Source organism: Tupaia chinensis, unplaced genomic scaffold, assembly GCF_000334495.1.
Source record: "Tupaia chinensis unplaced genomic scaffold, TupChi_1.0 Scaffold142652_1, whole genome shotgun sequence".
Lineage (NCBI taxonomy): Eukaryota > Metazoa > Chordata > Mammalia > Scandentia > Tupaiidae > Tupaia > Tupaia belangeri.
This window is the reverse complement of record NW_006202498.1, coordinates 310,095-337,690: the sequence shown is the minus strand read 5'-3', so window position 1 is coordinate 337,690 and position 27,596 is coordinate 310,095. Positions and strand designations below refer to the sequence as shown.

The following is a 27,596-nucleotide window of genomic DNA, read 5'->3' as shown; positions in this document are numbered from 1 at the left end:
TTTACATATTTTTCTGAGTGACTTATTAACATAAACTATTTTCCTAAACATATTATTATGATAGTAATAAGCATTATGTTTGCTATATGCATTTTACTTCATGTAAATATTCTTTATAATAATCTTATATATTAATAATTATAATAATGTTTGTCATTAGTGGAATTATAGAAATGTATGAAATATTGAAAAATGTGTAGCATTGGTATGCCTACATTTCAGAATGAGTTCCAATCCTTTCTGAGGTTTCAGTACTGAGACCTGAGTGTAGAGTTGAGACAGACAATGGCTTCAATAACTTTAATGCTAAAAATTAAATAATTGTAAGATACAAAGAAAAAGTTGAAGGACCAGGTTCAAGAGAAGGATCAGAGAGCATGAACTATAGCCACATGCAATAGGTTAAGAGATAAGACATATCACACTAAACCTGTAATGACCCTAAAATGTAAAGCTAGTATGACTAACATCTGATATAGTGATCTTAAGGGAATCAATGCCTTCCATCAACACTAAGAAATATTTTTGTTATTCCTTTTTGTTTGAAAAACAGAGATCATTCGTTTCCCATCTTACCTAGCCGTCTGCATCAAGCCACATTATGTTAAACAACATTCTACTGTTGTCTCTTCAGCTAAGTCTTCTCGGAAATGCTCTTGGTGGAAAAGTGCTTATTTGGCCAATGGAAGGTAGTCACTGGCTAAACGTTAAGATCATTATCGATGAGCTGATTAAAAAAGACCATAATGTGACGGTTCTACTTTACTCGGGTGCACTATTCATCGCGCCAACCGTTAACCCATCTCTGACATTTGAAATATATAATGTACCCTTTGGCAAGGAAAGAATAGAAGGCGTTATCAAAGACTTTGTTCTGACATGGCTGGAAAACAGACCATCTCCTTCAACCATTTGGAGATTCTATCAGGAGATGGCCAAAGTCATCGAGGACTTCCACATGGTGTGCAGAGAGATTTGTGATGGTGTCCTTAAAAACCAAAAGCTGCTGGAAAAACTGAAGAAAGATGAGTTTGAGGTCCTGGTATCAGATCCAGTATTTCCTTGTGGTGACATAATAGCTTTAAAACTGGGAATTCCATTCATGTACTCCTTAAGGTTTTCTCCAGCCTCAACAGTGGAAAAGCACTGTGGGAAGGTTCCGTTTCCTCCTTCCTATGTTCCTGCTATTTTATCAGAGCTCACCGACCAGATGTCTTTTGCTGACAGAGTAAGAAATTTTATCTCCTATCATCTACAAGATCACATGTTTGAAACTCTTTGGAAGTCATGGGATTCCTACTATAGTCAAGCTTTAGGTATGTAACAATTTTTATTCTATTATTTAAATGTGAACAAACAGAACTTTGTGCCAACTGTCATGTAATACCCTTGTGTATTACTTTTCTGTTGTGTCACACAATCACAGGAAGGATATCACGGGAAGAATGATAAATGATATTTTATTTCAGAAATAGAGTGTGCTGTCTTCTCTTTTTAAAAGGAATTATTTCATTTAACTTCATTCATTTTTAAAAATTTATTTATTTTACTTTGACCAGAGAGGGACCGAACAAGAGAGAAAGAGTGAGCCTCCATATCTGGGACTTGAACCACAGTCAGCTATGTGGGAGTCCAGTGCCCTTAACCCCCATGCCACCTGCAAGCCCCAGATGTCTTCTAATTTTGTTAAAATAGAAAAGTGACTTTGAAGATATCAATGAAGTCTTTTATGAATAAAGTGCAGTGGCAAATACTTCAGTTGAAAAATAATACTGGTTCTCATTTCATCTATATATTACTTTGAAAATAGAAATTTCCTACACAGTTTAATGTGGAGGAAACTGAAAGAGATTAAATTTTCTACAAGCCCATCATCATCATTATTAATTTCCAAAGAGTGTATATGCTCTTCAGAGAGAGAGAGAGACAGAAAATTCATTAATGATGAGTGGTCAACCACAATCTCTTCCTCATTTCTTCATTTTGTCAGGATTTGGACATGCATACTCTAGTGCCTGGTATGTTTTTCAAACTACCAGGGCTAGCATTTTTTTGTGTTTTGGAGAGGTTTTTGCTATAGGGCACATGTGCGCGCCAGAAAGACTGAGAGAGAGAGACAGAAAGCGCGAAATCACACCCCAGAAGGAATGACCATATGCTGCAGTCCCTTCTCCTCCAGTCTCCCCTTGGGATCTTGGGCATGCACACGTGCCCAGCGTGAGTTTAAGTCACAGGGTCCAGGACTTGAACCGCGGTGGACTACATGTTAGTTCAGTGACATAGCCATTAACACTAATTGCCGGTCCCCTAGGGCTAGAATTTGAGCAGCAGTCAGCCATGTGGGACCCATCTTCCTTAACCACTAGGTTGTGGGGTTGATCCAGCAAGCCCATTATTAATATAGACATGTGTGTGTGTGTGTGTGTGTGTGTGTGTGTGTGTGTGTGTGTTTAAGAACTTACATATATATGGATAGTCTCTGATTATTACTTAATAAAGATTAAGCCAAAAAAAAAGCAAAAAAGCCTTTAAGTGTTTATCACCTTTACTTGTAAGGTATGAATTGAGAAATGATCATGATGAGTTACCCATGTTATGCTTATTTAAATTGCTTAAGGGTGATATAATGTTTAAATGATTGAGTAAAGTATAATCAATAGCTATTAGCATAAAAAATCTATACCAAGGGAACCAGCAGTTAGCGTAATGGTTATGTCGCTGGATTCCCACGTAGTCGACCGCGGTTCGTGTCCCGGACCCGGTGGCTTAAAAAACTCACGCCGGGCGCGTGTGCGTGCGTGCCCAAGATCCCGAGAGGAGAATGGAGGAGAAGGAATTGCGGCGTGACCATCCCCCCTGGGGGGTGATTTCTCGCTTTCTGTCTCTATGTCTCTCTCTGTCTGTCTGGCGAGCGCACGCGCCCTACAGTGAAAATCTCTCAAAAAAAAAAATCTATACCGACACATTGATATGTCTATGTACATAATAGTTTAAAAGTCAAATAGCCTTTGTTCACTTCCCATATTTTTGAATTGTATTATTTATCTTTACTAATTATAGATTTCCTATCACTTAGGAAATTCTTTTAGGTAGGGAGGTTACCATAAAGAAGAAGATGAAATCCCTGGCTTTAAAGATTTTTACAGTAACGCAGAAAAGTCAGACAAGAAAAAGAATATTTCTGTATAATTTTTGCAGGAAATAGAAATATGGCCAACATATGGAGATAGCCTGGAGGAAATAGGCATTATGTAACAAACAGGAAGGGTGGTTGTTACATAAGGAAAATTTTAAACAGCAAATATGAGCTTTCTTGTGAATTAAGTATGATGAGGAAGACAATGTACCTAAATTTGGAGACCTGAAATAACACAGGTGTGCTGAGTATTGCTAATAATTTAGTATTTCCAAAATCAAAGTGTAGGGTAAGGACACACAGAAAAAATGCTGATGATGTCAGGATTGTGCAAATGAATAAATTAATATAATAAATGTTTTCAATGTCTCTTATATGTCATGCTAAGGACTTCATTTTTTATCTAACAAACAGTTGGGAACAGTGAAAAGAGATGTATTACAAATATATTTGTGTATTTTCTAAAACACTTGGGCAGGAGGCCAGTTGGTGGTGTTGCTGGGTTCACGTAGGAAAGTCCTGGAGTCACATCCCAAGGCCTTCCTATGCACACCAGGTACATGCCCAGGTACCTGTGATGTGGACTGCGAGTCTAGGAGTGGATCTTGGGTTGAAGACTATTGGAGGTGCCTGTCTCTCTCTCTCTCCCTCTCTGTATCTCAGGGAAGAAAAAAATAAATTAGCTTTTTAAGAAATGGCTAAGATGGTAAGTTTTATGTATTTTTTAATATTTTGATTTTTTTAAAAGTTTACCTTTTGATTTCTTCCACAAGAGAGAGAGAGAGAGAGAGAGAGAGAGAGAGAAAGGAACTCCAAACGGTGTCGTTACCCTGTGCTCCACGCCAAGTCGCAGTCGGCCTGGATGGTGGATGTGCTCAGGGAGATCTGGGGATGGGAAATCAGGACCTTTCCTATATGAATCCAGTGCATTACAGCTGTACCACCATCTGGCCTTGGCAAGTTTTATCACAAACTAAAACAAATACAAAACAACCAGAACAGATGTAGAGCTAGAGTGTAGAGTGGGGGGAGGTGAGACTAGATTGCTGCATGACTCTGGGAAAAAATGTGGCAAAAATGCTCCAAGGAAGTAGCTTATAAATGGGGGAAAAGATGATGCAGCATGATACTATGTGGTAACACCATTAGGAGAACAGACTTAATACTCAATTTTCACTTACTAGTATGTGGACATGAAAAAGTAATTCCATCTCTTTCACCTGCATTTCATTTCATCTGATTTCCAACAGAGCTGCTGGAAGGACCAAAGTAGTTCACCTACGAAAGGATTTTAGAACTATGGCTCTGAGAGTAATCTATTCAATTAAAGGTAGTTGTTTACTGGGTGAAATCAATGTAAACACACGGCTGCTTGGTGAGGACTATGAAAGCTAGGGAAGTGAACCAGCTAGATTGTGCACTGGTAACATACTGCTCAAGCAATGCCAGATCCAAATGGAAGATCACAGATTCAGTTCCCAGGTCGATCTATACATGCCGGGCACACATGTCCAGGATTCTGGGTGGCCTGAGGAGCTTGGAGGGTAGGGAATAGCATCACTGTGTGAGACCCTGCTTAAGGCACTTATCTCTCTCTCTCTCTTTCTCATTCTCAAAAAAAGAAAGAACTTTTAAAAAACGAAGAAGAGATTAAAATCTTTCCAGATTTCTGACTTTTAGTGAGTGACAAGTGGTACAACTGAGGGTGAATATAGGAGAAGTCAACTGATAGTGAATATAGGAGAGAAAATTTGTAAGTAAAAGTAATCAACTTTGGATTCATTATGTATATGGTACTTTGGGGAAGATTTGCTGAATTTCAGTAAGCAGCTGGTTACATGCAATGAGATCTCAGAGGAATGCATGGGTTAGAAATGTAAGTGTCATTTACTTAAGGAGCTCCATAAGGATGGTATATATTGTTCTGTGTCTCCGGTGACTCTGTTTCCAAGTTTTCTGGTTTCCTATTACATGCCAATTGCCATTTATTCTGCTTTCATACATAACATATTCCTGAAACTGTCGACAATCAATTTCAAGTCAAGCAATGGACTTATGTGTTATAAAAATGATTATTTTTTCAGGAAGCAAAAGTTACTTTATAATACATGGTTATGTTTCATAATTTGCACGTAGGTTTAAATGCTATGTCTGAAAATCCCATATTTTACTAGGATTTCACGGTAAAAACTCACTCAAAGTCAACAATAACCAGATAAAGGTAGAATACATTCCACATTCAAAAAGTTGCACTTCATTGATCTTAATTAAGTTTTGAGACTTTAACATCATCAGTATCAACAAATTGATCATGATGCTTTTACTCTTCTTAACAAAATAAGAAAGCCAAGATTCAAAGAATACTGGAAAAACTGAACATTATTATATAAAAAAAACTTGAGAGATTGCAATGTTGTCTGCTAAGTGAGGCTAGAGATATTTACAAGCTAGTGAATGAAATTCACTGGAAAGGGGTTTTCTGAAGAAAAGGGTAAGTGTGGTCTACAGGATGGATTCAAAAGCAGACCGGTGGGGTTGGGAAGACAGTCCCCCTTCTTTACTTTAGGTTTTTGCCATAGGGCACATTTGCTGGTGGAAGAGCAATATAGTGAGATAAAGAGATAGAAAGTCAGAAATTAGCCCCCAGGGGGGATGGCCATACAGAAATCCCTTTTCCTACAGTCTCCTCCCTGGATCTTGGCTAACACACATGCATGCCTGACGTGATTTTCAAGCCACCAGGTCCAAGACTCAAACTGTGGCTGGCTATATGGGAGTCCAGTGGCATAACTGCTTCACCATCTTCTGGCCCCATGAATGAAATTCTTAAATGCCATTAAAAATTATTTAATGCTGGTGGGAACCAGCAATTAGTGTAATGGCTATGTCGCTGGACTCCCACGTAGTCGACTGCAGTTCGCGTCCCGGACCCGGTGGCTTAAAACTCACGCCGGGCGCGTGTGCGTGTGTGCCCAAGATCCCGTTTCTCGCTTTCTGTCTCTATGTCTCTCTCTGTCTGTCTGGCGAGCGCACACGCCCTATAATGAAAAAACCTTTCCATAAAAAAAAAATTTAAAAAAATTATTTAATGCTGGTGAAATGCAATGTACAAAACGATGGTTTGTGTGAGCACTGGAAAGAGAACATTTGAGATTCTATGAGGTAATAGCTATTGACACACTAACATGTTTTCTATAAACTTTCATTCTAAAATAAGTATAAAATTGATTGACGTCAATCAAGATAAATATACTCAGGTTAGTACGTGGATGAGAGCATGAGATATAAAAGGTGGATGACTATCCAAAGCTGGTAAGCCAGTTGTAACACTGATAATCAGCAAAAGTCAGCATCCTCCTCTAGATATGTTTCTCAAAATTTTCAAACTAGGTGCTCCAAAATTCAAAAGCAGATGTTTTTCCACTGAGATGTAAAGGAAATCCTAGTTTTGTGATTCACAGAAAACAAGCATAACTACAATGATTATATTGTAGATAAACCTGTAGGTGTCCCTCCGAACACAAATATAAATGGACAATTATCAGTAGGGCAACCACTGAATCTGAATTAAAATGAAGAAGAAGACATGAACATTTTATGAAATAATAAAGCTATGGGACCAGCAGTTGGCATAATGGCTATGTCGCTGAACTCCCATGTAGTTGACCACAGTTCACATCCTAGACCTGGTGGCTTAAACACATGCCGGGCACGTGTGCGTGCGTGCTCAAGATCCTGAGAGGAGAATGAAAAAGAAGGGATTGTGGTGCAGCCATCCTCCCTCAGGGTTGTTTCTCACTTTCTGTCTCTCTGTCTCTCTCTGTCTTTCTGGCAAGTGCACACGCCCTATAGCAAAAAAACTTTCAAAAAAATAAATAAAAACTATAGTGATTGCAAAAAAGATCTTTCACATCCTCGTGCATGAAGTAGATTAATAGTGACATCTGATTATGTACAACATCGAAATTAATGTAAGAGAAGATAGTATATGAGAGTTCCTTGGTCATAACATGTGTTTACCTTTTATCCCGTGACTTGTTTTCATCAACTACTCATCCTTAACCTTGGAATAAAAATATCTCTTGAATAATATGTACATTATTCATATTCGTGAGGTTATTCAGCAGTTAATCTGCACTAGGCTGGCTATCTGAGAATCACAAGTTCCATTGTATTTTGCTTGTAAGTTAATGCTGGTAAAAAAAAAACCACTATTCTCAGTCTTAATATACAAGACTAATCTTTCTTAACAATTTATTCATGGGAATGTAATAAAGACATATAAAGATGTTCTCACTCTCTTATTTTAATATATCACCTTTCTAATCGAATTATACTCTTATGACTTAGAATGACTATTTAAGTTGTGCTTCCTAAAACATAATATTCTTATTGACGCCAGGGACATGAATGTTCATATTCGAAAGACGAGGTAAGAAGTGAAAGTATTGACATGAAGAAAAACTCCTTTTTTGTATAAGACTTTATAGGTGTAGAGTGTTAAATGAGAATGATAAATGGAATGGACCTATAAAAAGAAATTCTTTTCAAACTGTACTTTGAATGTATCTCCGGCTTTTGCTTAAATGCTCTAATCAAAGGCATTGCTATGATTCCATTTCCACTCCGGTCTCAAACTGTCACACCTGAGTAAATTAATAGACCCGTTTTCAGTAAGGTTATTTCTCTTCAGTGGAAGGCAGTAAGCTCCAAGTGAGTCCTTAATCTCTTCTAATTGCTAGATATAGGATATTATCATTTCAAAATTGCTTATTTTATTTCAAATCACGAGTTTGGCTCAAATTTGTGAATGTCGTCATAGCGATACCAGCTAGCAATTATTGATCTCTTTCTATGCACTTTACATTGTTTTAAGTGTTTCATATATATTTCCTCTCTAAATCCTTGAAATGAACTTGTTATAGTTCATTGCAAGGGGAAAAACTATCACCACAAATGAGAATATTGAGGCTTAGAAATATCAAGCCTATTAAAATAAAATCATATAGCCATTGGGTTGAGAAAATATTCAAACTGAAATCTTTCAGTTTGGTGTGAACCAAAGCTTCTATGCCATATTTTCTATTCCTAGAATTTTTTTTTCTGTTTTTTAAATTTCAGTTGGAAATGTACCACTTATTCAGAATACTTTAGGATTAAACTTCCTTGGATTCCTTTTTAAAATATTTAGCTTTTCTAATTTGCTAACTAGAGTTTAATCAGGCCACGTTTTCACTAGGTAACTTACTCTCCCTAAAGGCATAGGTCTCCATGTGACTGCTGTCTGGGGTAGGTTGTCTGAGGATATCTTTCTGGCTCTAACAGAGCTTCATAAACAACCTCTCACTGACAGTAAGAAAAGGCTTCTGCCAATTTCAAATATGTTTATTTAAAATTGAGCCAGGTAAATTTTATTTTATTTTCATAGTAACAACAAGAAGTCACCACATTGTGGAAGCATTTAAGTAAAGAATAATGCCATATTTTTATGACAATAAAAATATTTATAATCCATAAGCATTACATATTATTACTAACAGAGTTTTAGCTTTTGACCACTATAAAAACAAGTAGGTTTTGAGGAAATAATCTTTATATATTAGTTTAGTATAGAATAGATGTAAATCTGTAATATCCTGTGATTATATATGAATAATTAGGTAAATAATCTCTAATAACTAATGCCATTTAAGTAATAATAGACTAGTTTGCAAATGACTTAAATAGGAAAAATAATAGACCTTTGAAAACAATGACCATACTATCAAGATATTTGTGTGAACGAAGTACTACTCACTGAGCAGGACTAAGTAGTTCATGAATAATTAAGAAATGAAACATGTTTGAGTGTGTACATTTTCATGGTCTTTGATTTCCAGTAGGATTTTTTAAAAGATAAAAAACTGTATTAGAGTTCTTTCTTTGAAGTGTAATACATTTCTATTTGGGTCTCCCCTATTTTTTCTTATGTCGCTTTCTTCCTAACCTTTCCTTTACTTTCCTCTTTGTTTCCTTTCTTTCTTCTAATTTTACTTTACTTTAATTAATCTTTATTGGTTAGAATCATTCAAAACCCACTGTGGGATTAACAGTCATAGGCATTATATCAGAGATGGAACTTGTAGTGGGATATTTAAAGTTCCCAGTGATAACTTTCCCTTATCTTTTATTTGTTTGTTTGTTTTTACTTATGAAAGGGTATCAAAATTAAGTGGATAGATGTTATCATTTTTATGGGTATAATCTTGAGCATTATATTTTTGACAGTACACCACTTGAGTATATATTTCTTAAAGTACATCACTTGTGTATTTTGGTGACAGTGTATTGTTAATAACATATCATTTTTTATGTGCTTCAAGACTGAGCATGATGATAGGAGAACTTTCAGTGTTTGGAAAGTCCATAGCAAAGGCCAGGTTCCCTGTTATGCCTTTGTAAGAAGAGAAAGAGAGGAGGTATGTTGAGGTGATATGATTAGTCTGATCATTTTAAAAGTTAAAGTTATCTCCCTTCTGTAGCTCATGTTTACGGAGCACAGATAATGTTTTGAATGACTTACAAACATTATTTCACTTAGTCCTCAACAACAATGGGAAATAGGTGCAATTATTCTCACCATTTTTTTTTTTTTGGAGTGGTTTTTGCTAGAGGGCGCATACACTTGCCAGAAAGAGAGAGACAGAAAGTGAGAAATCACCCCCCAGGGAGGATGGCCACACTACAATCCCTTCTCCTCCATTCTCCTCTCGGGATCTTGGGCATGCATGCACACGCGCCTGGATTGAGTTTAAGCCACTGGGTCCGGGACTCGAACCACGGTCAACTACATGGGAGTTCAGTGACATAGCCATTACATTAACTGCTGGTCCCGTATTATTCTCACCATTTTGAAAATGAGGAGACTGACTAATTTGCCTAAAGTTGCATCTAGAAAGTGGTGAATCATCTTGATATCAGGCTCTGGCTAAAAAGAAAGCATTAGAAGGTACCATTTCAACATAGTGAAACAAAGGGAAAAATTGAAAGTCAGTAAACGTGAGCATACAAAGAATTCATCAAATGCTGGTCAAGGAACTCAAAACTGAAGCAATGATCCAAAGCTAAAATTTTCACACTATTAGAGAATCTCAATACATGTTCCTAAAGTAGTATGAAGACTACTGGTCTTTTTAAAGTCAGCAGATAGTTTCCAATAAACAAATCAAGGACATAGCCATATTTATCTTCCTTGACATTGAATGCTACACTATAGTGTGCATATATATCAGCTATTAATGATTATATTACCTATTGTTCTTCACTAAATTTGGTAATTATTTTGATTGCTCTACAGAGACAACTTAACAGTGATAAATTTACTTTTTGAAATCGTCCATTTCAAAAAAAATTGGGGATAATTTACCCTTACACACATTTGAGATTTTGAAATAAGCTTTTATAAGTGTTTAAGGACTATTTTAGCTATTAGTGAGTAATCTGTAAATACGTATCATATTGTACTGGCATGGACGTTGATCATTGGATACTTATATTCTTTTGCTTTCTTTCCTTTTTACTGGGAGATCACAACAGCAATGGATTTCTTTGTGAAGATGTTATCTAAAATTCCCTTCACTAGGCCTCTTTTAATGGTCATCAGGATCAGTGTATTTAATCTCTTCTGTTTTATTGCAAAATTTAATTCATTTTTAAATTTTATTTTATGATTTCTTATTCACATTTAATTGTGTATCTCAATAGCACAAAATAGCTAATTAATTTTAAAGATACTGCCACTGGGAACCAGCAGTTGGCATAATGGCTATGTCGCTGGACTCCCACGTAGTCGACTGAGGTTCGAGTCCTGGACCCGGTGGCTTAGAACTCACGCCGGGTGCGTGTGCATGCGTGCCCGAGATCCCGAGAGGAGAATGGAGGAGAAGGGATTGCGGCGTGACCATCCCCCCTGGGGGGTGATTTCTCGCTTTCTGTCTCTATTTCTCTCTCTCTCTCTCTCTCTCTCTCTCTCTCTGTCTGGCGCGCGCATGCGCCCTATAGCGAAAACCTCTCAAAATAAAAAAAAAAAAAGATACTGCCGCTATATTCAAATTCAGGCTAACTCTTGAAAGGATTCAAATACAGTAATTCTGAAAACATTGCCTCTCTCTCTCTCCCCTTTTTCTCCTGGTCCTTTTTTAATGCAAAAAACCCCCTAAACTTAAACAATTCCAGAGCAACAGAATGTAACGAGAAAATTCACAGCTTAATTTCTATTCTTAATATCTGACTTCCATTCTATCAGTCAATTTATTTTTCATTTTAATGTCACCTTCTAATGCTTTTAAAATGGCTTCATTATATAGTTGCTCTTGTTCAGATTTGGACCCACGAAGAATCCCATCTAATACCACTCTATTCATGTCCAGCCAGTCATTGTGTAGCTAACCTACTGATTTACTGCTCAATCTTTAGGCAAATGATTAAACTTCTAGTATTAGTACAATGTACAATGTACAATATTAGTACAGTGATCTGAATCTCTTTGCAAAGCATCTTTGCAGATATTATTGCTAACCTACAAAGTAATATAAAACATTAGCACCATTATTTATCCCTCATTTATATTTGACAAAACTGAAGCTCAGAGGGTATAACTCCCCAGGGTCACAGATCATAAAAGGAAAAATGTTGAATAGGAACCTATTCAAAATGTGACCACTGAATTTAATTAACTACACAACTCCAATGATAAAAGCCTGTGGTTCCTAAGGGTGAAGACCTCATCTTCTTGTCTGATGTATGAAGACACCATATGGAAGGAAGAAAATGAGTTATTTCTTTATAAGAAAGGCAAGGAAGACAATGATCACTTTGCTTTACGAGAGAAGAAACTATCCTCTATGAAATGTGTAGTAATGTTCTCTGTAAGCAAGTTAATCTAAAAGATTTTGAAATGTTGGAGCAAATTTCTAAATGGAGTTTGCTTTTTAAAATTTTTCTTTCTAATATCATCCACAAGGAAGTGATGATAGTGTTGGTCCTTGGGCATCGTCAGAGTTTCTAAAGCTTACAAAGTGTGGTAAAATACCATTGGAAACCAGAAAGGAATCCAATGTTACGTTCATAATCTCAGTAGTATTACTTTGTCAAACACTTTTGGTTATGCAGTGGAATTTTTTTTTTTCATTATCCATAAAGTAAAAGAAACTTCTGCCTTACAAGATTGTAAAAGAACTGAATTAAGACAAAATGTGTAAAGATGTCTTTACTAAAAATACTATAAGTGCTTTACCTGAAAGTACTATAAGTTTTGACAACGTGGCTGGAAAAGAATTATTTTTCTGTTCACCTACCTTTGGAAAAGACATATCAAAGACATATTTTATAGTTATCAAAGAGTAAACAGATAGTAGGTTTATTACGTCCCCGCTTCTTTTTCTCTAAAATAGGACCAGATTTTATTTCTGTTGTTGAAATAATCATGCTAATATATAAAAGAACTTGGATGATATTATTTCCCTTTCAATCACACACCATTTGACCTATGAATGAATGTAAGTAACACATTAAATATGATTTTATTTGAAAAGAAAGTCTACCTGAATGTACTTTGAGGGTTTCTTTTTATTTTAAAAGATCTACAGTAGGATGTTTTCCATAGTGGATATCACCATGCGTAAGAAGTTTGTCCAGCTGCTGGTTTTTAACTGGACTCTGACGGAAATTGTTTTAAGTGGGAATGTGCTAATTTGGCCTACAGATGGTAGCCACTGGTTAAACATTAAGAGCATTTTAGAAGAGTTGATTCAAAGAAATCACAATGTGACTGTACTGGCTTCATCAGCAACTTTATTCATCAATTCCACTCCTGATTCTACTGTGAATTTTGAAGAGATACCTGTTTCTTATAAGAAGAGCCATATAGATTCCTTAATTGAACATATGATAATGCTATGGATAGACCATAGACCAACTCCTCTGACACTATGGACTTTCTACAAAGAACTAGGAAAACTCCTGGAAACTTTCTTTCGAATTAATGTACAAATCTGTGATGGCATATTAAACAACCCCAAGTTAATGGCAAAACTTCAGAAAGCTAGTTTTGACGTGTTGGTAGCAGACCCAGTAACAATCTGTGGTGACCTGGTGGCTGTAAAATTAGGAATCCCTTTTGTGTATACGTTGAGGTTCTCTCCAGCCTCAACTGTGGAGAGACACTGTGGACAAATCCCAGCACCAGTTGCCTACGTACCTGCAGCCTTGTCAGAGCTCACTGACCAGATGACCTTTGGTGAAAGGGTGAAAAATACCATCTCTTATCCTCTGCAAGACTATATATTCCAATCCTACTGGGGAGAATGGGATTCATACTACAGCAAAGTTCTAGGTAAGTCTCTAAAAGTTTCTTTTATTAATGACGCCACCTTTGTTCTAAGTAATTCGTACCATGAAGGTTTCTGTCCTATTGCACAGACCAAGCTGAAGTAAATGTAATTAGTATGTCTCTGTATAATTTCTTTTTGTTTTTTTTAGAGGTTTTTGCTATAGGGCGCATGTGCTCACCAGAAAGACAGAGATAGAGATTAAAAATGAGAAATCACCCCCCAGGGGGAATGGCCACACTGCAATCCCTTCTCCTCCATTCTTCTCTCAGGATCTTTGGCACACATGCACACGTGCCCAGCATGAGTTTAAGCCACCAGGTCTGGGACTCGAACTGCAGTTGGCTACATGGGAGTTCAGCGACATAGCCATTATGCTAACTACTAGTCCCTTTGTATAATTTCTTGATTATTGTCCTTGAGTAAATACCTAAAAAAAAAATAGTGTTATTGATATGTACGCTTTTTTCTAAATACAAATAACCTCGTACGCATTTGGGTAACAGCTTTTCAATGTATAAGTCAATCTTCAAATATAAACAAAGTTACCTTTACTAGGATAAATTATGACCCTTCTAAAAATATTCCCTGGCAAATATTTTTAGCTGACACATAATTTACTTTCCCTTCTTCATTCTTCATCATTTTTATTTGTTCGCAAAAACTTTTTTTAAAAAACATAGAATTAGGCATTAGAAAGCAAGAGTTTAAACCCTACCTTACTTCTCACTGTCTCTCTGTTCTTAAGCTTCTCTGGCTGATTAGGCTAGCACTATATCTCAACCCAATTCTTTTGATCCTTTGGCAAGTGTCAAGTTTCCTTGTGAGGAGAATTTCTTGTAAGGATCAATGAAATAATGCAAACTGTCAAGGCCAGTTCTGGTTGGTTGTTTATATTACTTCTCTTTCTTTTCTCATGAGCTTGCCTTCCTTTATTTTTCTGTTTCGTTCTCTCCTAAATTGTTTTCCCTCTAGATTTATCCATGGCACCCAGGGGCATTAATTAATAGCAGAAATGAACAAGTTGATGCAACCTATGGTATTTTCTTACAAAGGTATTGTGCAAAGTACTGTCCTTTTGGCCTGCCTTCCTTCCTTTTTCCCTTCTCTCTTGTTTTCTTTGTGTAACAAGCATTTACTGAATACCAATGAATACCTGCCGTTTTTCTGTTTAGGAAACAATGAGCGAGACAGAGCAAACTCTCTCACATTTTTGTATAAAAAGTGTTGAAATCTATAAAAGTGTTGAAATCTATGGTTTTTCACAATATGTATTTTGTATGAAGTTTTTAAAAATTTTATTATTATTATTATTATTATTTTAACCAGAGAGAGACAGAGGGAAAACAAGCCACTAAGTCCAGGATTTGAATCACAGTTGGCTGTGTGGAATTCCAGTGCCTTAATTACCACACTGCCTAATGTTTAAATAATCAATAGTGTAATTCCTGGAGCAATAAGAATTCTTTTCAATTTTAAATATAAAACAAGCAAACATTTTTATATAAGTACAACCTGATCTTCTCTCTCATTGTTCAATAAACAATTATCTTGTTTATATACTATCTCCACAGATATAGACAATTCACCCTAAGAAAATGTTCCAAGAGTCAGAGACAAACTAAATCTGACTCTTCAACTTCTCGCTTACATATTTGTATTGTCCTATTTTTTTTTTTTTCATTTGTTGGTATGGAAGAATTGGAAGATCAACAAGGGGAAAAAAAATAATAACCAACATGGCAGAAATTCCATTACTTTTCTCTAAAGGGGGTGACCGAAAAAACAAAACCGAGTTGTTGAATACTATACAATATAGGTATTTCAACTTCTTTCTTTATTTTTTTTAGAGTTTTTTTTTGCTATATGGCATGTGTACTTGCCAGAAAGACAGAGAGAGACAGAGACAGGAAGTGAAAATCACTCCCCAGGGGAGATGGCCACACCACAATCCCTTCTCCTCCGTTCTCCTCTCGGGATCTTGGACATGCACACACATGTGTCCGGTGTGAGTTTTAAGCCACCAGGTCAAGGCCTCAAACCTCGGTTGACTACATGGGAGTCCAGTGACATAGCCATTATGCTAACTGCTGGTCCCTGTATTTCAACTTCTTATCCACTTCCTTGCTTTGTAACAACATCCAACTTATTATGTAACAGACTATACCAGATAGTCAACCAATATTAATTTTAAAAGGTACGTTTTAGAGTAAGTTTTATTGTTTTTTTAATTTTGCCATAGGACACATGTGCTCTCCAAACAGAGATAGTGAGAGGGAAAGTAGGAAATCACCCTTCAGGAGGATAGCCATGCTGTAGTCCTTTCTCCTCCATTTTCCTGTCAGGATTTTAGGCATGCAAGCACATGTGCCTGGCATGATTTTCAAGCCTCGGGTCCAGGACTTGAACCTCTGTCAGCTATGTGGGAGTCCTTAACAACCACACTAACCATTGACACCAATAGTGCTATTTTTAAAAGGTAACTCAAGGGACCAGCAGATTGCATAATGGTTACATTGGGGCATGTGTGCACACATACGTGGTGTGATTTTCCATCTGCAAAGTCCAGGACTCACCTCGGTCAGTCATGTGGAAGTCCAGTGCCTTAACTATTATTCCACCTGCTGACCCTGAAAATTGCACATTTAAATAGAAAGGCCAGGAAAGGTCTCAGAGTAAAGGGCATCATATCAACAAACAACTTGAGGGAAGTGAGAGTGAGATCCAACAGGATTCTTCAAGGAAAAGCATTTGAGGTATAAATAAGAGTAAGTGCAAAAACCCACAACAAGCCATAAATGTAGGAATACCCTTACTCAAACTTGATCTGAATCTTACCTTTCATAAGTAGAATTACATAATTGTTTTTCTTCTTTTGATATTGGAATACTCCTTATTGAATTTTCTATTACTTAAGTTTTTGAACTTCTTCATAGAATTGATCTAGAGGGAAGATATTGAGCATATAATACATATAAACAAGACATCTACAAGGTAATTAACATTTGAATTTTCTTTTGAAGAAACAGTAATTAGAATTTTGTAAGAAAAATTCTGTATTTTTGTTCTTCATAATGTAATTGTATTTTTTTTTCTGGATTTCAATTTCACATCTCAAAATACATGTTGTTTCAAACATAAATGTTACTCACATGATTGTTTTCCTAAGACATTTGAAATATGTTCTATAATAATTATGCTCATATTTGTATCATATACAGACTATTGCAGGTACAGAGCAACAGTATATATTCCCAAGCAGAGGGGATTACAAAATTAAGATGGAGAAGCATGAGAGCATGAGAGGTTCTGAGTTCAGGCTTCATTTGCTAATCTCAGGCAAGTAAACTATTTGAGTCATAGTGCTCTCTGCTCTTGAAAACTGGGTTAATAATTTTACGGTACCCTTTAGGGTGGCCATAGTATACTATATGTGTGAATATACCATGTCAATTATAAAGAATTTTACTTACATTGAATATCATTTATGTCAAAGTACTGAGAAATGTTGCAATGGCAAATTCCTATTTACACCAACATGGGATCTATACACAAAAAGTATAGTCAATAAATACCTGCAAAACATAAATGGCCTCTGGCATACACCAAATCTTCCTTCTTAAAGGAAGCCATGACAAATTATATAATGTGTGAAAAAGCTTTTATAAAACAGAAAGTTCTCAACTTCTAATCTTTACAGGATAATCTAGTTTCAGCAATTCCATCTATTGAGAAATTAAATCTTAATTACTTAAATCTCTTATGTTCCTCATCTTACTAAACACATTTAAACAACAAATGACTACCTTGAATATTTTATTTCAAACTGAGGTATACTGCTCAGAAAAACTGAAAAAATCCAGTTTGTCCTTTATTTCCAATTACATTCTTAAAGTATTAGAAACACCTGGTAACTGTAAACTGATACTGAAAAGGGGGAAGCACCATATATTTTATTTATTATGTTTGAGCACAGATTTAATAACATATCAGATTTCTGTGGCATTTCCATCGCAATGGTTGTTTTTCAGTTCAGTGTGGGAAAAATAGACGAGAAACATGACATGTGGTAAAGGATAATGCCAAATGTCTTGAAGGAGATAGAAGTAAATTTCAAGGACATAGCTAAATGCACTATTTTCTGTATCAGTCAGGAGATCTTAAATCTTACACAGGAAACAATAACAAAAAAATCACCACTGGTACCAGTAGATGGCATAATGGTTATGTATCTGGACTCTCATTTAGTCAACTATGGTTCGAGTCCCAGACCCGTAGGCTTAAAACTCATGCCGGGTGCGTGGACATGCATGCCCAAACTCCAGAGAGGAGAATGGAGGAGAAAGGATAGTAGCATGGCCATCTTCTTGTTTTCTGATTATCTGCCAGTCTCTCCATTGACTGAATCTCATGAGATCTAGCTGGTCAAATTCTTGAATGATACAAATTTTATTAGTGAGAGTCCCTGCATATATAAGGGAAGTGTGGATTTCAAAAAGTTTATAGAAAATGTGTATTATGGAAAAAAATGTGAAGTAATTTTCACACTCAAGTTAACTCACACATTAATTCCATTTTTCCATGAACTCTTTGAAGTCCCCTCAAATAGATAAAACATTAAATTGTTTTGTTAACCTTTAATTTGAAGATCCACATTGACCTATAGATTAGCACAATCATCAGACAAACATTACATATTCCTTGGTTAAATGTCAAAGTTGGCTAAATATAGTTTTTTATTTCTTAAAATATTGGATAAATTCCATATTGAATATTGTATCCTATGAAATTTTCCAGCTACTTGCTTTTAATTTGTTGTGAACAGTAGTTCTTCTTAGTGGGATCAGGCTCTTTTAGCCTAAATGACATTTTGGATAACTCAAAAGAATCACCGTGAAGGACTTTTAGCTTCATCAACAACCCATCAACCTCAATCATGACTCATCTATGAACTTTGTGATTCTTGTTTTCTATAATGTCAAAGGTATAGAATCCGTAATTGATTCTATGATAATACTTATGGGGACAATTCCCATGTACTCAGGACAGTCTCTACTAGTTTTAAAATTATGGTTGGTGGCATTGGTGTTTCCATGATAGAATTCTCACCTGCCAGATGGGAGGCCTGCATTTGATTCCTGGCCAATACACAACAGTGTTTTGGGCCAACAGGTGGTGTAATGTTAAGGCTGTTGGATTCCACATGGCTGACTGTGCCATATAAGTCTTGGACCTGTTGGCTTAAAAATAATATTGAGCACATGTGCATGTATGTCCAGAATTTTGAGAGGAGAATGAATGAGAAGGAAATGCAGTATGGGCATTTCTCCAGTGTGGTGTTTTCTCACTTTCCCTCTCTGTCTCTGTCTCTGGTGAACACATGTGCCTTTTAACTAACTAAACAAATAAATAATAAGTTACTGAGAAAAAAATATTTTAATTATGAAAAATAATATAATTATAAAATATATTGTGTGCTTTTTTTACTTGTTAGAATAGTAAAAATTTCTTTAGTAAGACATTCAGAAAATATTGCCCATCTAATGAAGAAAAGAAAAATAACTATTAAAACAACTCCCAGCAATAACGGTTGTGAACACTGATACAGAGATTCCAGATCTTATTCATGAAATTTCTCACTTTACTTTCCTAATCCTTTCATTACACACAAAAAAAAATAAAAATAATTTGCATTATAAAGTGACTGTTTCTCTTCTATTTCCAGATTTCACTAAATCCTTATGAAATAAAAGTCTTCACTTTTTTTAAAATTTAACTTGACAAAGTTATAACACTTCAAATTCTAAACTGTTAGTAAATATTAAATCTAACAATGCACACCCTTCTTTAACTCTTCATGAAATGATTACTTTTTAGTTCACCTACAAATAATATTTCTGTGGAATAATTTTCCTTACATAGACACTACCACATGACTGCTCATAGTTCATTTTAAATCCAAAAAAAAAAAAAAAAACCCTATTTTAATTAAGCAATACTCTGGGGCCAGGTTGGAGTGGCACAGAAGTTATGCGAGCTACTGTGGCACTGAAGTCACATGAGAAGCTCCCGGGACTGTGACACAAAATCTGCCTGTACATGCCAGCCCTTGTATGTCTTAAATCCTGACTGACTGAAGCTAGACATGAATTGCAATGTAAAACCTTGCTGGAGGTGTTTCTTTACTTATAACTTGCATACGATTTATGTTTTCATAAATGTTTCTCATGATTCCAAACAAGATATAACCACTATTAAATTTTGTGTTCATTATTTTCTTGATTAAAAAAAATGAGGAAATGAGGTTATCAGATAGATGTGATATATATATATATATATATATATATATTTGTATATATTTGGCTATAGGTATTAGTACTTTCACTGTTATTTATTTCAATGTATGAGTAACACATAATTTATTGATTTCTTGCCCTTTCAATGGCATCTGATTCATTTCAGGTTTTACTTTGTTTTTTGGTTTTTGTTTTTGTTTTTTTTAAACTACACTTTATTTTTTAGAGCAATTTTACCATTACAGAAAAATTGAACAGAGCATACAAATATTTTCTATATAGCATCAGCTGCCACATATGCACATGCCCCTCCACGTCATCATCCTTCTTCGCAGTGGGTCATTTGTTAGACATACACAGATGAACCTGCACTGACACATTAATAGCATGCAATGTCCGAGGATTGCAGTAGTGTTCACTTTTAGTTTTATACACTTTTTTGAGTTCGAACAAATACATAATGTCACATGATCACCATCAGAGTGTCATACACTGTGAGTTCACTGTCCTAAGAGTTTTCTGTCCTCTGCCTATTTATCACTTCCTCCCCGCTGGTTCCTAGCAAACACATTTTTTTTTCCCGTCTCCACGCTTTTGCCGTTTTCATGATATCCAATAGCTGGAATCATACATCTTGTAGCCTTTACAACTTGGCATCTTTCAGATCAGAACATGTATGCATTTATGTCTTCTCGATGACTTTTCATGGCTTCATAGCTCATTTCTAAACAGTTCATATTTATTTTTAAACCAGTGTAGAGTTATTCTGCAGTGTTTACTCGTCCAATATAGCTCCATTTTCTCCTCCTTTTGTATTACATCTTCATATGTTACAATTAAAGCATCAATTTTTATGGGACCAGCAGGTGCTATGGTGGTTATGGCAGTGCAAATCCTAGACCTGGCAGCTTGAAAATCACATCAGGTACATGTATGTGCATGTTCAAAATCCCGGGAGCACAATGGAGGAGAAGTGACCACAGTGGGACCATGCCCCCTGGGGAGTGATTTCTTCCTTTTCCTCTCACTGTCTCTCTTTGCTTCTCTCCTCTCCAGTGAGCACAGGCCACCTATGGCAAAATCCTTAAAATAAATTAACATACAATTTTTTTATTTCAATTTCTCTTATATATTCAATCACGTTATTTAGCTTGTAAAGTGAATGTTCCAACATGTGTACATTTCTCACCAGTGCAGTTGATAATACTATAAAATTATCTTCAACAGATAATACCCCATTTCTTTGTCTCATTAATGCTTTGCCTCTCTATTTTTCTTCTAGGTTTTACTTTTTCTTCTAGATTTTTATGTTTCTGTAACCTGATTATTGTCGATGTAACCTCATGGCCAATATATAATAGTTATTTTTTGGTAATCGTTGAATGTCAGGGTCAGAGAACATACAGATGTTCGATTTTGAAAAACAGCACTCATTATCTATCTTCTAAATTGCTTGTGTTAATATAAATACTTAATAGCAGTATAAGAAATCTTATGACGTATATTCTTTTAATATTTGGCATTATTTTAAGATAATTATGCTGATAAAATGGGTATAAATTATATCCTTATTTTAATTTTGATTTGCATTATTTCGATTACTTATTTTCATTTACCTTTTATTTACCTCCATTTTTTCCTCTTTTTGGGATTTTGTGCATTCATGTATGTGCTCCCATCATTTTCTTTGTTTCATTTTATAGATTTTTAGCTTTTTCTATAGAGTGCCTGGGCTCACCAGAGAGAGAGAAAATGAGAAATAACCCATAAGGGGGTAGCCACACTGCAATTCCTTCTCCACTCTCCTTTTGGGATTCTGGTCCTCCATGTACCCATACCCATGTGATTCTCAAGCCACCGAGTCCAGGGCTCAGATCACAAGCATATTTGGCCATTGGGAACTATTTCTTAACCTGCACACTACCTTCTGGTTCACCTCACATGTTGCTTTTTAAGTCACCAGGCCTGGAACTCAGATCATGTAGTCAGGCATGTGGAACCCAGCCTCCATAACCACCATGTCATCAGCTGGCTCCCTAATCCACTTTCTACCCTTTCTGTGATACCACCCTGAGGCTTGCTGATTTGCTAGAATTGCTGGCAGGACTCAGAAGCTGTTATATTCATGGTTGATTTTATTACAGTGAAGGAGCACAGATTAAGATAGAAAATGCACATGCAGGAAGTGCGGACAAGATCAGGTGCGAGTTCCCAGGGTGTTGCACAGGGTGTGCTAGTTCTCCCAGAAGCCATGTGCGGTGACAGGATAAAGTGTTGTGTGAAACATCTCGTGGTGGCAGAAAGTAAAAACTGCTCAGAAATGATGGGGACATAGCGAAAGGACACAGAGTCATGTGAAGTTTATAAAATCTGAAACAATTTTAGCAACAAAACAAATAATGATAAAAATTGAGTAGAACAAATAAAATAAAATAAATGTCTGTGCATTTATACTATATGAATAAATAAAATAATTGAAGAAACAATCCCTTCAATTCCTGTTACCATAAAAAGAATAATGAAACATTTAAGAATGACTAGCTTTCTTTGCTATGAATAGCTTGTATAACTACAATAGAACTAGCAAACTAGACATGGTTTGCCAACAATGCCAGTAATGTCTTTTTCTTTCTTTTTAATCTAAAATACGGTCCAGGTTCTAACACTGAATTTTCCCTGTCTAGTCTTCTTACTTTCTCCCCATTTGTGGTAGTTCCCTTAACTTTTTCTGTGTATTTTTAAAATTTATGAATAATACTCTTGTCTTTTTCAATATACTATAACTTGAGGTTTCCTGACATTGTCTCGCGTGCATATTAGGAGGCATACAAATAGATGAGTTAATACAGGTGACTTTGATTTTCATTATTTAGTTAAGGTGGTGTCTGCCAGATTTTCTCCTATTTTTACTTTGTAGTTAATAAATGTCTTGTTGAGAAAAAGCCTGAGATGAGCAAAATCAAACTAACTACCAGAGGGGATTTTTTTTAAGTAGAAAAATGGGATCAAAGTACAAATTTATTTTGGTGCAAATAATTTTGAAATCACTGCATGGTGTTTTCATAATACATATTTTCCTTGAATATTTTGAAGACTCCTTGAATGTTTGCCTATAACTTCATAATCCCTTGCAATACAATTCCAATCAATAAATGTAGTAGGACTAATAGAAACTCACCATTATGCAAACAAATGCCAAAGTTATAATCCCTACAAGCTACATAAAGAATCTCTACACTTCATTGGTGACAGTTTTACAAGTTTGAAATTAGTCATTAAAGAATTAAAAATAACTAGGAAGTCTGGTTAATAGAACATGAATGTAAGGCCTTGTTGTACAGTGTATTTGCATTTTGAAAAAGGGGCAAGTTCAGAAAGAGTTTAGCCTGGGGACCAACAGTTAGCATAATGGCTATGTCACTGAACTCCCATGTAGTCAACCACGGTTCGAGTTCTGGACCTGGTGGCTTAAACTCACAGCGGGTGCATGTGTGTGTGTGTGCCCAAGGACCCGAGAGGAGAATGGAGGAGAAGGGAGTGTGGCGTGGTCATCCCCCCGGGGGGTGATTTCTCGCTTTCTGTCTCTCTGTCTCTCTCTGTCTTCCTGGCAAATGCACGCGCCCTATACCAAAAACCTCTCAAAAAAAAAAAAAAAAAGTTTAACCTGGAGGCACCAAGCAGGCAAAACCAGCAGCTAGATTCAGAGATAGCTCCATGTCTCTCAATCATTCTATCCTATTTCCTAGTCCCTGTTTCTTTCTCAAAGGTTAATTCTAAATAACTTCAGATTTCTCTTTTGGGTCACTATTTCTTTTTATAGTTGTGTCTAGCGTACATTTTTTATTCTTCATTGATTTGTAAATTATGTTTGTTGAATTTCTTATTTGTAGAATTGTATTTGGTTCCTTAAATTTTTTCATAATTATGCTTTTAAAATTCTTATTTCTTGCTCATATTTTCAGGTTTTACTTTTATATCTTTAAACATAATATACTAAATAAGTTTATATTTATCTTCAAACAAGGTTGATAATTGAAATCATTATGCTAACATTTCTTTTTTGGGGGATGGGGGTAGGTTTTTGCTATAGGGTGTGTGCGCACCCCAGAAAGACAGAGAGAGAGACAGAAAGGGAGAAATAATCCCCCAGGAGGGATGGCCACACCACAATCCCTTCCCCTCCATTCTCCTCTCAGGATCTTGGGCACGCATGCATACATGCTCAGTGTGAGTTTAGCCACCGGGTCCAGGACTCAAAATGCAGTTGACTATATAGGAGTCCAGAGACATAGCCATTATGCCAACTGCTGGTAACAGTTTCTAAGTTTTGCTCTGTGCCTGGTTCTCAGATAGGAAGTTTTGTTTCTTCATGAACCTTGGAATTTTACCTGTGAAAAGCCTTTGAAGCCAGGGTCAAAGTTTCTCTAAGAGACTTTTCTAGTTTACATTCTATTTGAATTTCACATGATATCTAAGTATTTACATGATGTCTAAGTATGTTAATACGTTTCAGAGATGATGTTTTTCTTCTACACACTACCAAGTCAAGACAGGCAAGTTTCCTTTTGCAGACTTATGTGTGATGGAATTCTTTTTTTTTTTTTTTTAAGAGATTTTTGCTATAGGATGTGGGCACTCACTGGAAAGACAGAGAAAAAAAAAAAAAAACAAGAAATCCCTTCCCAGTGGGGATGGCCATGCTGCAATTCCTTCTCCTCCATTCTTCTCTTGGGATCTTGTGCATGGACACACATGCACCCAGCCTGAGTTTCAAGGCATGGGTCTGGGACTTGAACCACTGTCGGCCATGTGGGAATCCATCAATGTAGCCATTGCTCCATCTGCTGGTTCTAATGGAATACTTTTTTTTTTTTTTTTTTTTTTTTTTAGAGTAAGGTAGACCTTAGGGTCCAACATGGGTCTTCAGCAAGCCCGTAGGTTCTTTTCCGCCACTCCTACACACACTGTATATCCTCTGAAGGAATAGCTTAAGTTTTGGAGAAAGCTCATACTTCAGAATTCATGCTTACATTGTCTTGGTAGTCTGCTGATTTTTATTGTCTTATCAAATTAAAAATCAGTTTTAAAGGGATAATTGTATATTTAATCCAGTATTTTAAATGTTTTAGTTTGCCATAAGTGAAAATATGCCTGCACTTTTAAATTTATGCAAATATACCTCACCATATAATCTAAGTGAGACTTCAGCTTTCTCAGATAAGAAAATAACTTGGGGACCAGCAGATAGCATAATGGCTATGTCACTGAACTCCCGCATAGTCGACTGCGATTCAAATCCAGGACACTGTGGCTTAAACTCATGCCAGGCGCATGTACCTGTGTGCCCAAGATCCCAAGAGGAGAATGGAGGAGAAGGGATTGCGGCGTGGCCATCCTCCCTGGAGGGTGATTTTTCACTTTCTATCTCTCTCTCTCTCTCTCTGTCTTTCTGGCGAGTGCACGCACCCTATAGCAAAAACTTCTCCAAAAAAAAAAAAAAAGAAAGAAAAGAACTTGAAACTATTTTTCTAATAACACATATCTGGAGGCCAACTTTTGAACTACAGCATGTAGCACTGCCCTCTGCCTTTGTTTAAAGTGTTTTATAACATATGACCTTTGTCATAGTCCATAGATAAACTTACCTGATTTCTTAGTTGTTTCAATATTGTTTACCCCACATAAAAGGACAAAAGGATTTTGCACTTTAAGATTACAAAATTACTTGTTTTCCTAGTGTCCTTTTATGCTCTTTTTCATATGTTTTGTTTCTGAGGTTTTAGGGTGGGAGTCCTGCTTTCTACCAGATACCACCCAAAATTATGCAAATCTTAATTAGGCAACACGGTTTTTCCATTTTTGATACTAGTTTTCCAGTTGTGTTTCCTAAAGAACCAACTTTGCTTTCAGTAAAACAGAAAAACTCTCAAGCAATTTGAAATGTCTACAATTTCCATTTTCACCAAATTTTGTAAATAAACATAACCCCCAATTTAACATGTTGTCACATTTTATAGAAATCAAATACATTGATGTGATATTTTACTTGGGAATTATATTTTTCAGCCTACTAAAATATGCATTTCCCCGCTTTTTTTAGGGCACATGGAAACAGAGGGGTGGGGGGACATGAAATCATTGCATAGGGGTGATGGCCACACTGCAAACCCTTCTCCTCCAGTCTTCCACTCTCCTTTCAGGATTTTATGCATGCACATCAAAGAACCTGGCATGATTTTCAAACTGCATGTTCCTGGGACCAACAGATGGTATAATGGTTATGTCAATGAACTCCCATATAGTTGACTGTGGTTTGAGTCCCAGACCTGTCAGCTTAAACTCATGTCAGGCGTGTGTGCAAGTGTTCCTAAAATCCAAGAAGGAGAAGAAGGGACTGCAGTGTTGCCATCCCCTCTGGGGGAGGGAGGGGCGCTGTTTTCTCGCTTTCTGTCTTTCTCTGTCTCTCTCTGGTGAGCAGATGCACCCCATAGCAAAAATATCTCTCTGAAAACAAACCATGAAAACCGCCTGGTCCATGCAGTTGTCCATGTGGAATCCAAAGCTTTAACCTCCATGCCACCTGCTGACCCATAGACTACCCATCCTTAAAGACTTAGCTAAACTTTTATTTCATCATTCCCTTCTTCACTAAACAATATACTTCATTCCTCAATTAACCCCTACCGTCTTAGACCAATTTCTCTTATATTTGTTGAAAAAATTTTGTTGACTAATGTATTTTCTGCAATAACGTGTGAACTCATTTCCTTTTTTTTTTTTTTTAATAATAGGGACCATGAGCACATATGAGAAAGAGAGAGAGAAAGCTACCTTGATAGGATCTTGGTCCCTTTCCTTAGATCTCCATCTTCTCAGAATCCTAGGTACCTGCGTGTGTGGACCTGGCATGTTTACAGGCAGACCTAGGCATCCAAATCTGCTATTAGCCATGTGGGTTCCAGCACCAAAATCCATCAGGCTATGGGCATGACCACTAGGCTGGGCCTGTGAACTCATTTTTAACTGGAACTGTAGCAGATTCATCTCTTTATGCCTTGTGCATAGTGTAAAAACTGGCATATACTTAGTGCTAAAATTTTTGTTGATGGTATGTAAAATAAAGAATTTAGAAAACTTTAGAATTGCCTCAAAATATGATAGGATGTCTGGACACAAAATTTATGTTTCTAAATTTTACCCTTCCCCTGAGATTCAAGAATTCATAAGCCAGATAGGTATCTCCACAATGTTCAATCACTAACACACATTTTTTTGTAGGTCAAATGTCTTTGCTAGAGTCTGTCATACTTTTGTTCAAACTATGAATCACATATTTCTTCATTTTTTTTAACTCCTGATAACTTCTCACTTCTTATAAGTCATAAGAATGCTCATTCTATGCTTTGTAACCCCAAACCAACATCATATTGTCCCTGACATATTCATCAAACTTTGTTTCCTATCATATGGTTAATGTATCACCTTATTTATATCTTTTTTTTTTTCTCTACAAGTTAAAGCCTAGTCAGATGTCTAAAAAGTTTTTCTTAAGGACTTGTATGATTATCTCCTGAGCCTGATTTTAAAATTTGAGCAGGTATCTTTCTATAGAGATTCAAATTATCAATCATCATGATCCATAAAATATACTGGACTTACTTAAGTGAGTTCTTCTATTATTTAGAAATGATCAACAAAAAATATTAAATTTCTGTTTATTTAAAATAGAGTACTGGGACCAGCAGTTAGCATAATGGCTATGTCGCTGGGCTCCCATGTAGTCGACCATGGTTTGAG

The 27,596-nt window shown here is 36.2% G+C and overlaps 1 protein-coding gene across 3 annotated transcripts in view; it reads left to right on the top strand.

Moving 5' to 3' along the window:
• The first annotated feature begins 585 nt into the window (after positions 1-585).
• Positions 586-27,596, top strand: part of LOC102502487 (UDP-glucuronosyltransferase 2A1) — a 51,439-nt gene continuing 24,428 nt past the window's right edge. Inside the window, exons 1-2 of one of the 3 annotated variants that reach the window (XM_006163583.3) lie at positions 586-1,316; positions 12,879-13,508. In XM_006163583.3, coding sequence (XP_006163645.1) covers positions 602-1,316; positions 12,879-13,508 — 1,345 coding nt within the window. In that variant the 5' untranslated portion in view covers positions 586-601. Of the gene's footprint in view, positions 1,317-12,766; positions 13,509-27,596 lie in introns of those variants that run through there. The other 2 variants (XM_006163586.3, XM_006163584.3) reach the window with 2 other exon arrangements.